The sequence below is a fragment of the Apus apus genome, chromosome 4 (assembly GCF_020740795.1).
Source record: "Apus apus isolate bApuApu2 chromosome 4, bApuApu2.pri.cur, whole genome shotgun sequence".
NCBI lineage: Eukaryota > Metazoa > Chordata > Aves > Apodiformes > Apodidae > Apus > Apus apus.
In genome coordinates, this window is record NC_067285.1 from 40869270 (window position 1) to 40881630 (window position 12361).

Sequence of the window (12361 nt, forward strand, 5' to 3'; positions counted from 1 at the left end):
GAGAACCTTCACTATCACCATCAGCAGGACACGAGCATGTGCAGACTGAGCAGATTGTTGATTAGGTTGGGCAGAATTAAGCTAAATAATAGGGGAAAAAAAAAAAAAACAAATAAAAGAAATGGGGTTGTGTGAGCACACAGCTCCAAGATCGTGCTTACAGGGCCTACTGGATAAGCACAAAACCAAACCTTTGTCCTGTCACCTTCAGTCATGAAATCGAAACCCTCACAAACCACTGTCACAAAAATCAGTCATAGAAGAGGACCAAGGAAGAGGCCTTGTCACTGTGGAAAGGCAAAACCAGTTGTTTGGTGCTTAATTTTTTGTTGGTTTGTTTGTTTGTTTGTTTGCCACTTCAGGTAACACTAGTTGCATGTTCTATAAATTATGCAAAGATTCGTGTTTCAATATTACCTTTCCTAGTCTAGATGAATTCTAAGTGCAGCCCTGGAGGTTCCCATGCTAAATTCCTGCTGAAAATGTGCCTTGATGGAGTGTGTCTGTCCCCACCTGAGGCTGAAGATTGAGTGCTAGGTTTGCCCAGAACCAACAAACACCTGCCCAGGGACCAGACCCGGATTAGGATAAGAAATTATTTATTTATTACACGCCCCAGTCCCTGTAATTTTCTCTTTATAAAAACCATCCCCCAGCCCCACTCTTGTAGGTGTGTGTGATTTCACTGAGCTCACTGGAACTGAGCTGACTGACTCTGCTCCATGAGCTTGGGCTGCAGTTAATAACACATGGTTGACATGTGGTGAGGCAGCATCTGTACAGGGGGGTCAGAAAAATATCCCAGTACCGAAAGCTGATTTAATTTCAGAGCTTACTAAGGGGTGTTAGGTGTCATCTGCTGCTCCATCAAATGTTGACTGTGTCATTGCCAACAACAAATGGAAGACTAGGCCTGGAACAGGTCTTCTCAGTAAGCTGGGGTTAACTTCTGGCTTCTCACATGAGAATTTTGCATGCTTCTATTTTAAGTCAAATCCATCCACACCATTTCAAGCCAGCCAGGATGTCTTAGGAAAATTCTGATCATGGAAACTTTTTGCTGGTCTCTCCCCAAAGGGTTTGGCTAGTTCTGGGGTGCAATGAGCTGCTCTTTGCCCCCATGGCTGCTGTGATGACCTGTGAAGTGTGAGATGTCTGCGGGTTCCTGACCTGATTAAGGTCCTGCCAGGGCCTTAGCACCTGGTTTAAGAGCCAGAGAGAGGGATTGGGCTGGAACAGGCCACTGAGAGGCACAGTCTGTGTTGAGGGTCCCTGCAGGTGTCTGTGGGAGGAGGAGGTGACCTTCCCAGGTGTCCTCCTGCATGACTCTGATGGGTGATGGTGCTGCCAAGGCACATGGTGTTCCCAGCTGCACAGAGCAGTAACAGTGTTAGACACAGGGAGGAGAATAATATTAGGATTAAATCTCCTCCTTGAAAAATCTGCAAATAGTGCAGCTCATTTCAAATGCCTGGAGCCAACCTCCCACCTTCTTGGGTGTCTTTCTGCTCAGATACTTAACAGAGAATTCGGCTTTTTCTGTAAAAACTGGAGTGAAATCTTAAACTCACATTCCTGTACAGAATCCCAGGCTACCCAGGGAGCTTGTCCCTTGGTACAGTCAGTAGGACAGACTGCAAGATTAAGAACAGGAATTCTCAACAGTGCCACCTGCTCATGAGGTGTTAGGAACCCTCAGTGTTTGTCCCAGTCCTGGTTACAGTCAAAATTAGGACATCACCTTTGAGCCTGTGACAGTGGGAAGGACCCAAGGGCTGATGTGCTCTTAGCTCTGTATTGGGGCTTTCTTTTCCTTCTGACTTCTGCATCAGTGCTTTCCTCTCTGCCAGTTTTGTCCAACGCCACCACTGCATCTTTGTTTGTGGAGCAAATGTCCAGCAAATGCTTAAAGAAACCCTGATGTTTGGGGGATCGATCTCTAATAGATCTTTGACCCCCTTTAAGATCTTGTCCCTGACTGAAAGGGATGCCACACTCTTCACTTCAAGGCACCTTACTTCTGACTGAGCTGTTAGAACCTTTCCATCAGTTCTCCAGTCACTAGGTCATGGAAAAACTCAGACTTTATCCAAACAAAACTTTATCCAACCCTAACATTTTCTTTGAAGACGTTCTGTCAGGGGATGAAGCATCTCTGGTGGCCTATTCAGAGTGGCCCATCGTTGATGAAACACAGGCAGAACTTTATCCGTGCCCATCAAAATGCTGTGGGGCATCTGGCTGCTCTTCACTAGGTGACACTCAACGTTGCCTTTCTTTTGCAGACGAGCCCTGCCTGGGAGACAAGTCCATCTTCTGCCAAATGGAGGTACTGGCGCGTTACTGTTCCATCCCTGGCTACAAGAAGCTGTGCTGCGAGTCCTGCAGCAAGCGCAGCAGCGCCCTCCCACCGCCCTTCCTCACCGAAGCTGCTGAGAGGGAGGAGGAAGCCGTGTTTGACCAGAGCCATCTGCCCACGGCCTTGATGATCCCAACCCCTGCAGTGCCCCATCATGCACAGCTCCTGCCCGGGACAGGTTCTCTGGGCAGGCTTCCTTTTGCAGAAGAGGACACAGATACACACGTCTCTCCGTCCAACTCCAAGCCCAAAGATGCCGAGTTTCCACAATGGAGAGCTGCTCAGGCAAGGAAGACTTCCAGGCTGTTTGCTTTGCTGCACCAGTCCCCTGCCAACAGCAGCAGCCTCAATCCACATCCTGCCCTTGCCTTGGCAGCAGCTGGTCCTGTGGTGCCAGCTCGTAACACCACCATGGGTGCCCCTTCTCCGTCGAGAACCTCCAGGAAGAGCGAGAAGCAGGTTGAGAAGAGGTGGCCTTCAAGGTCCTCTGCTGTGGAGAGATGAGTGTGAGTGCCTTGGGGAGGACAGAGGCTTTGTTTGGGGTGTCACTTCCTTCCTTCTGGAGACTCTGGTGCATGCTGCTTTCCACGAGCAGGACGCTGCAGGTCATCAACTGGTTTCCCTTGTAAATACAAAGACCAAGAAGTGCTGGTTCACTTTCTAGTTGCTACCGTCCTCCTGGCTAGCTTGGGCACACGGGAGGGAAGCACCAAAGAATATCCCAAACAGGGAGTAGAAGTTACTGAGGGCCCCAGGCAAGCTCTGGTACAGAAAGGTGGCCCTGACCTCAGCACTCACCTCCCTGGTTTTGGTTCTAAACACATGTAGAAAATGCCCCACGACAGGAGATACCGACGTTTACACTCCACAACATCCTTCCGCAGTGGAACAACTGAATCCATGAGACTTGTTTTGCTAATTTATCTCTAGAAATGGATCTTGTATGAGCAGATTTGCAGCTGGTGTGTAAATACTGTCTTATTGCAGAAAATCAGTCTTATTTTTTCAGAGTCTCTGTGCTGTCAGACAGCTGTTTCCCTACGTTGTGTTCTGGACAGTTGCTGGTGCCTGCCATGGAGAACTGCCTTAGGGACATTCCCAGAGCTGAGTTTTCAAGCAGTGTTGTCCTAAAAGGAGGAGTTCCATTTTCACAGGAATTACACCTACTGACACTTGGAAAGGGTTTTTCTTGTTTGTTTGTTTCTTTGGGTTTTTTGTATCAACAATGTGATGCTTTCTTTTGAAACGGGGGGGGGGGGGGCGGAAACCAATAAGTGCAAACCTCGAGGTCTGAGTCTAGTTAGAGCCACCCACCCAGTGCTAACAAGAAATAGCTGTGGCAAGACTTACAGTAGAATTTATTGTTATATATATATATTATTTTTTCCTTCTGGAAGCATTGATTTAAAGGTGAGAGAGATATTTATTTTTTCTGCATGGTTCACCTCCAAACCTCCACGACCACAATGCATCTGACTGCAATAATGTACTCGTAATTTATGTCAGTAACCATCTGTTCACAGGCCACCCAACCACGCTCTCTCCTGTGTGTTGCTGTAAAGTACTTGTATATAGGATTGAGAACTTAAAAGATATTTATTAAAAGTTGATTTCTTGATAGTATTTTATGTGCTAAATATTTACACTAAGGGCAGTTGGCTATTCTTTTTGCCAAGATAAAATAGAGAGATGGAATTAGATCCCTGTACATGCTATGTCATATGGATAGAACAGAAATTTAAGCTAACTCAACTACTGTAGATAAATTGTTGCTCTTATTCTATTAAAAAGGAAGTGTCTTGTGACAGTTTTTTATTACAGGCATCTTCAGTTTCTAAACAGGTTATTCAAGTTTCAGGTGCAATGTTTGCTTCCCCTTGAAAAGTCCTCGTGATGGACACATTTACAAGCCCAGGGAGTGTGTACCTCTAAAATGCTGCCTTGTAGCTTAGGAGCCCAAGGATGAACTTCTAGAAACACCTGAAGGCTGGAAATGGTTGTCAGAAGAGTTCTGAAGGAAAGGCACTGCAGGTAGGTTCATCCTGCTGGAGAAGGGTGGGGTCACACCCTGCAGGACACATCTGGGCCTCTTGAGAAATGCTGCTACCTTTCTGCAAGGCTTTTGAAGGTCCAAGAAAGGAGTATTAAACAGATGGTGCAGACAATCCCTGAGCCTCAGACAGACAAGTAAGGTGTGTTTGTTTCTATGAATTTCCAAAAAAAGTCAAATTCTCTTTTCTCTCGTCTTTACCTTCTATACATATATATATATACAATGTGGGTGTGGAGAATCCTCGTTACCTCTTTGGTTTCTTTCCTGCCGAGCTCATTTCTCTTCCTAGAAAGTGTCCACTACTGATACTGTTTGTTGTACTGGGGAGCACGTAGCAATAAATTCTTGAACATATCAAGTCTTTCTCTGGTTTGATTCCTGTAGGAGGGGGAGGGGGGGGGAGGTGTCTCATTTTTAAGTGTCCTCTTTTGCAAAATGAAGGGCCAGATATGTCCTGGGTGTGACCTTTACTGTCTGGGAAAAGTTCATTTGAATTAAATATTTAACTTGATTTTTAATAACAGGAGTCCTGATTTGACCATGGGGGAGAGTGTGGGTTGCAGAGAATTTGGGGGAAAAGAAAAGGGTGGATTTTCAGTGATCCAGAGGCTTCCTGGTCCATCCAGAGCACTCCCAGCCCTGCAGCAGCAGCCTTTGCATGTTCTTCTGCTGTGGTGGTTTGCACTGGAATTTGGCCCTGGTCTTCTGGTCTGTGATTACTGATTTGGATGCTCCATCACATCAGTAGAAACACCAAGTGATGTTTCAAAAAAAGGCAAAAGCAAAGTTAATAAAAAGAGGCCAGGTTTCCACGGCCTGGGCGGGTGAAGTTTTTTGTATCTCCTGGTTCAGCTTTTAGTCGCAGCTTGAACTTCAGCTTCATTCTGCCAAGAATCATGTTCTCCAAGTTCATTCTGGGCAGTTTCCAGCTGGGCAAGTAAATCTGAAGTGTCCAGTTGAATTCACATTCTTGTAGAGAATTAAGATCGCATGAGCAAGGGCCTGAAACAAGAATTCTAAGATCCATTGAAGCACCACCTGAGAGCATTAAACAGCCCCATTAATCAAAGGGCTTTGCAATTGGTGACAGCAGCAGTTGTAACCTGGGCTGGGTTTCCCCTGCTGGGCTGGCTCACAGGGTGACACCACCCGAGCATGTCTCTTCTAACAGGAAAGGGCAACTTCGAAACGTTCCTAGAGGAGAGCTTGTTCAAGTACTGCTTGAAAAATTCTGCAAGACTAGCAGGTAGGTTTCCATGGGAGGAAATTCAGTTGTTAACTCTTTAAAAATAGTATGAGGGTGAGGAGTCTTTTCAAAAGATGGTTTGTTACCATTTGAATTGTAGTTAAGGCAGCAATTCCAGCATCTGTGACCAGTGTCTTAGGAAGATGCCAATCATCTGTGGTCAAAGCAGGAGATGTCCTTTTCAGGCTTTTAAAACGCAGAAAGGAAGTTCAGGCTTGGGTACACTGATATTAAGACAGTGCAAAAGTGGTTTCTTCCAGTGCTGTGCTCTGTAGGGAAGAGTTCCAGCTGCTCCTTTCAGGGTGGCTGCTTTGCCTTTCACGTGGAACTTGCCTGGGTGCTCAAGAAATGAAAACTATAGTAACGCATTGAAATCAATTCCTTTTCTGTGTTTCACAGGGCGCAGGTCCTGGACCCAAATACTGAGAATTCTCCACTGTGGTCACCCTCAAAAAGGGATGCAGGAGCACTTCACATGCTGGTGGCAATCCCACATTAAACCATCTCTGCAGAATCTCAACGATCCCTCTGCTCAGTTTGTCCCCAAGCGCGGCTGCACTGCGGAGGGACGGGAAAGCGAGGCCACCTGAGCTGCTCCAGCAGACAAGGCTCCTCACAGAGAAACTCCAACACGCTTTACTAACAGCATTAGAGGCAACACCAAATAAAAACATCAAGTAGCAACTCTCAAGTTGTCTGCCATTTATTTCCTGGGACACCCAGTGGGCAGGGACAGGCCCCCCGGGGGCAGAGTGACCGTGAGGCACAGGGTCCCTCTGGCTGTGCTCAGGAATGGGCACCTGAACAACAACTGTAGGTGTGAGGGGGGCAGAGGGTGGCCCTCTGTTCCCAGCTGCCCTTCTCCTTCCCTGTGCTGTGTGTTCAGAACCCCTTACAAACGTTTGGTCACAACAGAGACCTGCAGCACCAAATGCTCCTTTCCTGCTGGTTTCACGTCACGGTCCCTTCAGACTTCACATCAGCACAGGGGGCTCCAGCTGTTGTGGTGTCAGCTGAGGAGGTTTATGCTTCTGAGGAAAAGCAGGTGCTTTCAACCTGCCTTGCCCTGGCAACCTGCTACATTTCACATGCTGCCAGGTTCCTGTGACCTGGGGAAGGGAGTGCTCTTAATCAGTTATTGTAGGAAATCCGTTTAAAGCTGAAGTGCTTCTGAGCCTCAGAAATGCATCTTGAAAGCCCAGAGTGGCTTGTTCCACCTCCGGTGCCATTTGCACAAGAACCACATCTATGTTCCCAAAGTGCCCCCGTGCACTTAGCGTGGGAAGGGGCCATTAAGTGAAGAGGGGCTAAAAGCAAAGTTATTCAAAGTAAAGTCCCTTGTGAGAAACATGCAGGCAGGTAAATGCAAATGCAAAGCTTTCTCTCACCTGGAATACAAAGTACACGTGAAAGGCCAAAAGCATCTTGGCAGGAGCCTCAGCCTCTGCTTTTCAGATGCTGAAAACAAAACATAAGTTCATTCCTTCATCACACCTGGTGAGTTGGATGCAGAAGATGTCAGAGCAGGTGTGAAATTGAAGGTGACATTGACACAGCTGGGACACAGAAGAGGAAAGGAGAGGGAGGAAGAGTGTGCTGCCTGCTACTTCCTCCTGGGTGTCACTTCTGTGACCTCTGGAGAGAAGGAATCAGGAGTCAAGCAGGAACATGTTAGAACTTCATCTTCCAAGAGCACAGAAAATCTCCTGGGGCAAGTGGATGTGCAGGAATGATGCAGGAGGGATGCACAGTGGGGACTAAGGAACTGGTTCCCACCCAGGCAGAGTGGATTTCTGCGCAGTACAGACCAGTACATTTCCCTCTTCCCTGCAGTGGGTCAGGACATCACAGGGGGACAACAACCTCCGCAGCCTGTGACTGCTCAGTGACTGTGATGTGTTAATTCCCCCTCTGCAACCCATCTGAGGTACCAACACCTCTCTGTTCCATACTACCTGGGAGCAGAGACAACTGTTTGGGTAAACAGCTCTCCCTGCCAATGCAGCATTCCCTCTGGTTTGGGTGTGACAGGCAGGGCACATGCAGGTGAAAATGGGTAATTGGAAGAAAACAGCCTGTAACTGGAACAGTCAATCACTGCAGTATGTGCATATTGCCTCGGTAACATATTTGTTTCCACAAAAACAGATGTTGCTTGGGACTACCCAATAGTGGTTCCTTTCACAGGGCACTCCAACCACACCAGAAAGAACCTGGTGCTGTGAAAAGGTAAGTATCTGATTCTGTCTTTGGTTGGTTAAATGCTTTAAAGGAGAACCAGCATCACCCTTGCTGAGTGTGGTCACTCCTGAAGGTGTAAAATGATGTAGCCAGCACCCCTGAAAGTGTTCTCTTATTTGCTGAACATCCAACTAGAGATGTAGACACCCTTTCAGGCTTTCAAAACAATACAGTTTCTGGGTGTTCAGCCAGGGGGAAAAACAACAAGAAAAAAAATTCAAGGTTAGATGTTCAAGTTTAGGTTGGAAAATGTGCTTTGGGGTTACACACACACACACACACACACACACACACACACACACCCCCGCCTGAGATGAGCCCTGTATTTGGCTGCTTGGAGCACCAAACCCCCGCACGTTTGGCTTCGGTTTGGACTTGGCTCGGGCAGCTGAGGACACTGAAAACAGCTGAAAATCTGGGAAGCACACATTGCTGGGGGTGGGTTGTGGGGGCACCCCCCCTACACACCCCCCGTTCTTCTCCCCCAGCACTGCTGGCTGCCCCCTTGCATCACCACCAGCATTATGATGACACCACACGTCACACCCACCCAACCTTCTGTATCCAGGGGGAACCAGCGCAGCCCCCAGAAGGCCCAGACCCCCAGCACAGCCCCAGCCCCCCCGAAGGCAGCAGCCCCAGCCCCCCAAAGGCAGCAGCCCCAGCCCCCCGAAGGCAGCAGCCATGGCCCGGGACCAGCGCAGCCGCAGCGCCCGCCCCAGCAGCCGCCGCAGGGGACGCGGCCCCAGCCGGCCCGGGCAGCGCGGCACCCGGCGGGGGCGGCAGCCGCCCCGCGGCCCCAGCACACGGGCCCGAGGTGGGGGGCAACGGGGGGTGATCCCCAGACACCCGGGGGATGATCCCCAGGCACCCGGGGGATGCCGGTGGAGGCGGTGGCGGGGTGGGGAGGCAGGAGGGAGAAGGGCGGGGACACTCACAGGGGTTTCGTTACCCCCTAGGTCGCCGCTCTCCGATGCAGAAGATGAGGAGGATGAGCAAGGGCACCGTCATTCCACCGCCAGCATCCTCCCGTGTCCCGGCCGGGGGCCGCCGCCTGCCCTGGGAGGTGACACGTCCCCTGGGAGCCCGGGGACACCGACTCGCCCTGCAATAAACTCCTGAAACCGCTCCCGTCTCGCCTGCTCAGCTCCAGGGATGAAGGGCCTGGGCTGCTCTGAGCCTCGGGGGCTCCTTGGCCTCCCCTCAGCCCATCTCCACGGGGAAAACAGCCCCAAAAGCCCCTTTGTCCCAGCCAGGGAGGAACTGAAGGAATTGCTGTGGTTTTGGCAAACACCAGAACTGCCTTTGCCCGCGTCGTGCCTTGGGGCTTGGGGGGAGAGTGTCACACCAGGAGGGCTTTGCTGGAGGAACCTTCTCCCCGGGATGGGGCTGGGGATGCCTGGGGTGGGTGCAGGGCCGGGGCAGGCAGGTACACCTCTGGTTTGCCCCCCAGGCACAGAACCTGCTGCCCTGCCCGGGGTTCTTTAACGGTTCTGATCTGGTATTTTTTGTTGCATTATGACCGGGCAGGCGGATGAAATAAACCTTCATTCCAAGGGATTTAAGGTGCCCTGCCCAGATCGTGCCAAGCGCTTGTGCTGCCCGCACGAAGGGACCAGCCCGAACCGAACCAGCCGCGGGTTGAGCCGGGGCAGCAGCACCGCTGGGGAGGGAGCGTTTGACGGATGAGACCCCCCGACCCCACGGGGAAGGGGCACAGGGAAAGGTGCCTTTTGACCTCCAGAAAAAGGCCTGGAGGGGGCGGCTTCCTGCGGGAAAACCGAGCCGGCCCCCGCTGCAGATCCCCCGGAACAGCCCCGGGAGCCCCAGCGCAGGGGGCACCGGCTGGACGGGGCTGCAGGGAGCGAGGGGCGGCTGCGCTGGGACAAAGCCCTGGGCCGGCAGCGGGGATGTTCCTGCTTCCCAAAGCGTTTCCAGCGGCCACGGAGGGCAGCTTAGCCCACCCTTGTCCCGTTTCCACACACCCCCGTGACTGGGCTAACTGGGATTGCAGCCTTCCCACAGCACCGACCCCCTTGCCCCCCCAGAGGGGAGCGACATCGCGAGCTGTCGCGATGCAACCGAATCATAGAATCACAATTCAGGGTTGGAAGGAACCTCCGAAGATCATCGAGTCCAACCCCCCTTGCCAGAGCACGGGGAAAAAAAAAAACCACACACACACACACACACACAAACACAACCCCACAACAGCCAACAACAACAAAAGCAAAAACCACCACACAATGAGGGCGGGTCACTCCGATCAGCCCGTCACGACACAGCCCGTCTGGGTGGGGCTTTCCCCTCGTCCCCGCCTCTCGCACCCGATGGCAAATGACCCGCACCTGGGCTGGGGGCGGAGGGGAAGGGGATGTGGTGGTGGCTGCGGGGTGCAGGGGGTCGAGGTGCTGCTGACCCCCGCCGAGCCGCGGGGAAGCTGCACCCGGGGTTTGAGTTTTGCTGCTGTCCTCCCTGGCCCGAAGCCGCGGCAGCTCCTTGGTCGTGGCCAGAGCCTGTGCCCACCCCCGGGGCGGCAGGTCCTCAGTGGCTGCTTTGGGGGTCGCCGTGGGGACCCCCTGGCCGCGCTGGGGGCTGGAGCTCCGGCCCGGCCGTGCTGGGCTGTGCAGCCTCCGGGGATGCTGCGCAGAGCCCACCCGGGCGGGGTGTTTCTGCTGGAGGGGGGTTCGTGTGGCACAAGGTTCCTGCCCGGGAGCCCTGAGATGCTCGGTCCCCCCGTGGGACACCCCGGGGACCCTGGGCAGGGCTGGCCCGGCTCCTCGGGAGGGGATGCCTCCGGCGGGAGACACGGGAAGCACCGGGGGAAGCGTCGGAGCAGCAGCGACCACCGAGTGGCCCCCGCGACACTGCTGGGGCTCGGGTGACAGCCACCCTCCCGCCGGCACGGGGGGGGCTGAGCATCCCCAGGAGGGGGGTCAGGGTGGCCTTTGGGGGTGCTGCGGTGTCCCAGCTTGTCAGGGAGCCTGTGGGACTGACACCCAGGCCAGCGGGCAGGATGGGGTCAGCCCTGCGCTGCGGTCACTGGGTGTTTGTGTGGATGTGTATCTGCAGGTGAGGATGCGGGATGGTTGGCTGGGGACACGAGCTGGGAAGGGGCTGACACCCCCCCAGGGAAGATGGGGCACGTCCGTGACTCTTCCCGGGAGCAGAGGAGCTTCCTCGGGCTCTGGGTGCAGACGGGGGGATGTTCACCAGCTGTACATCGGGGGCTGCACCAAACACCCGCCGAACACACCGGGGCCGGTTTCTGGCAGGGCGGGGCCGGGTCTATAAATAGCAGGGGTGGGGCCGACTCTGTAATTAGCCCCAGCCTCTGTAATTACCGCGGGGCGGGGCCGGGGGCGGCGGGTCGATGCGCAGCGGTGGCCCCGGAGCGGTGAGTGCGGGGCCGGGGGGCGGGCGCGGAGCGGTGAGTGCGGGGCCGGGGGCGGGCGCGGAGCGGTGAGTGCGGGGCCGGGGGGCGGGCGCGGAGCGGTGCGGGGCCGCTCGGCTCTTTTCTCCCTCCCTCTCTCCGGGCTGCCGGGGAATAAAGCCCGAGGACTGGAACCCGGGACCGCCGTCCGCTCTCTCCAGGGCTCCGGCCCCAGCCGGGGGTCCCTGCCCATGGGGACTGGGGATAACGCATCCATGGGATGCTCAGAGCACAGAGGGGAGGGTCGGGAAGCGCGTGTGCTCTTCCCGGATTGCGGGGTGGGGGTTTCCCTCCTCCGGGATCGCTGTGGAGGGATAGATGGGCTGGGGAGTGAGGGGGGTCCAGCAGCTGCACTGGGCTTCACTTGTTGTATGTTCTATTCTTGATGTCATTGCTGTTGTTATTCTATTGTCATCGTTATTATTTCTACATTGCAATTATTAAATTGTTTATATCTCACCCCTCGAGTCTCTGCTTCTTCCCGATTCCCTCCCCCCCCCCATTCCCCGGGAAGAACGAGCAGCTCCTGGGATTTAGCTGCCGTGTCCAACCAGGACACACGAGTTCATGTCTCAGAACCAGAGCCCAAGCCCTGGGCATGTGGGCTGAGGAGGGAGGGCTCAAGTGGTGCGGCTGAAACCCACAAACTACCTCCTGCTTTTGGGGGGGCTGGAAGTAGAGACCAAGTCCTGCAACTTTGGGGGGCTTGAAAGCAGCTCCCTGGGGCAGTTCTGGGGCTCAAGCCCAGGCTCATTTGGCCAGTGTTAGAGCTGAGAAACAGAGAACAAGTCTTGTGTCTTCAGGGAGTGGTTTGTGGCTCGGGGGGGATAGACAGGTTCAGAGCTTGGAAACAGAGATTAAGTCCTGCGTTTTGGGGGGCTGGGAACTGGCCTGAGAAGGAGACCAAGTCCTGCATTTTGCAGTCCTGAAACCCAGCTCATCTGGCCCTCAGAAAAAAAAGACTAAGTCCTGAATGGTTGGGGCTCAAAATGGGGCTCACGTTGCCAGTGCTAGAATCTGCGAGAAACG

The 12361-nt window shown here is 53.3% G+C and overlaps 1 protein-coding gene across 1 annotated transcript in view; it reads left to right on the top strand.

The window, feature by feature from the left end:
- Window positions 1-3613, top strand: part of ADAMTS3 (ADAM metallopeptidase with thrombospondin type 1 motif 3) — a 102827-nt gene extending 99214 nt beyond the window's left edge. Inside the window, exon 22 of the mRNA XM_051618777.1 lies at window positions 2286-3613. Coding sequence (XP_051474737.1) covers window positions 2286-2863 — 578 coding nt within the window. The 3' untranslated portion in view covers window positions 2864-3613. The remainder of the gene's footprint in view (window positions 1-2285) is intronic.
- Window positions 3614-12361: the final 8748 nt, after the last annotated feature.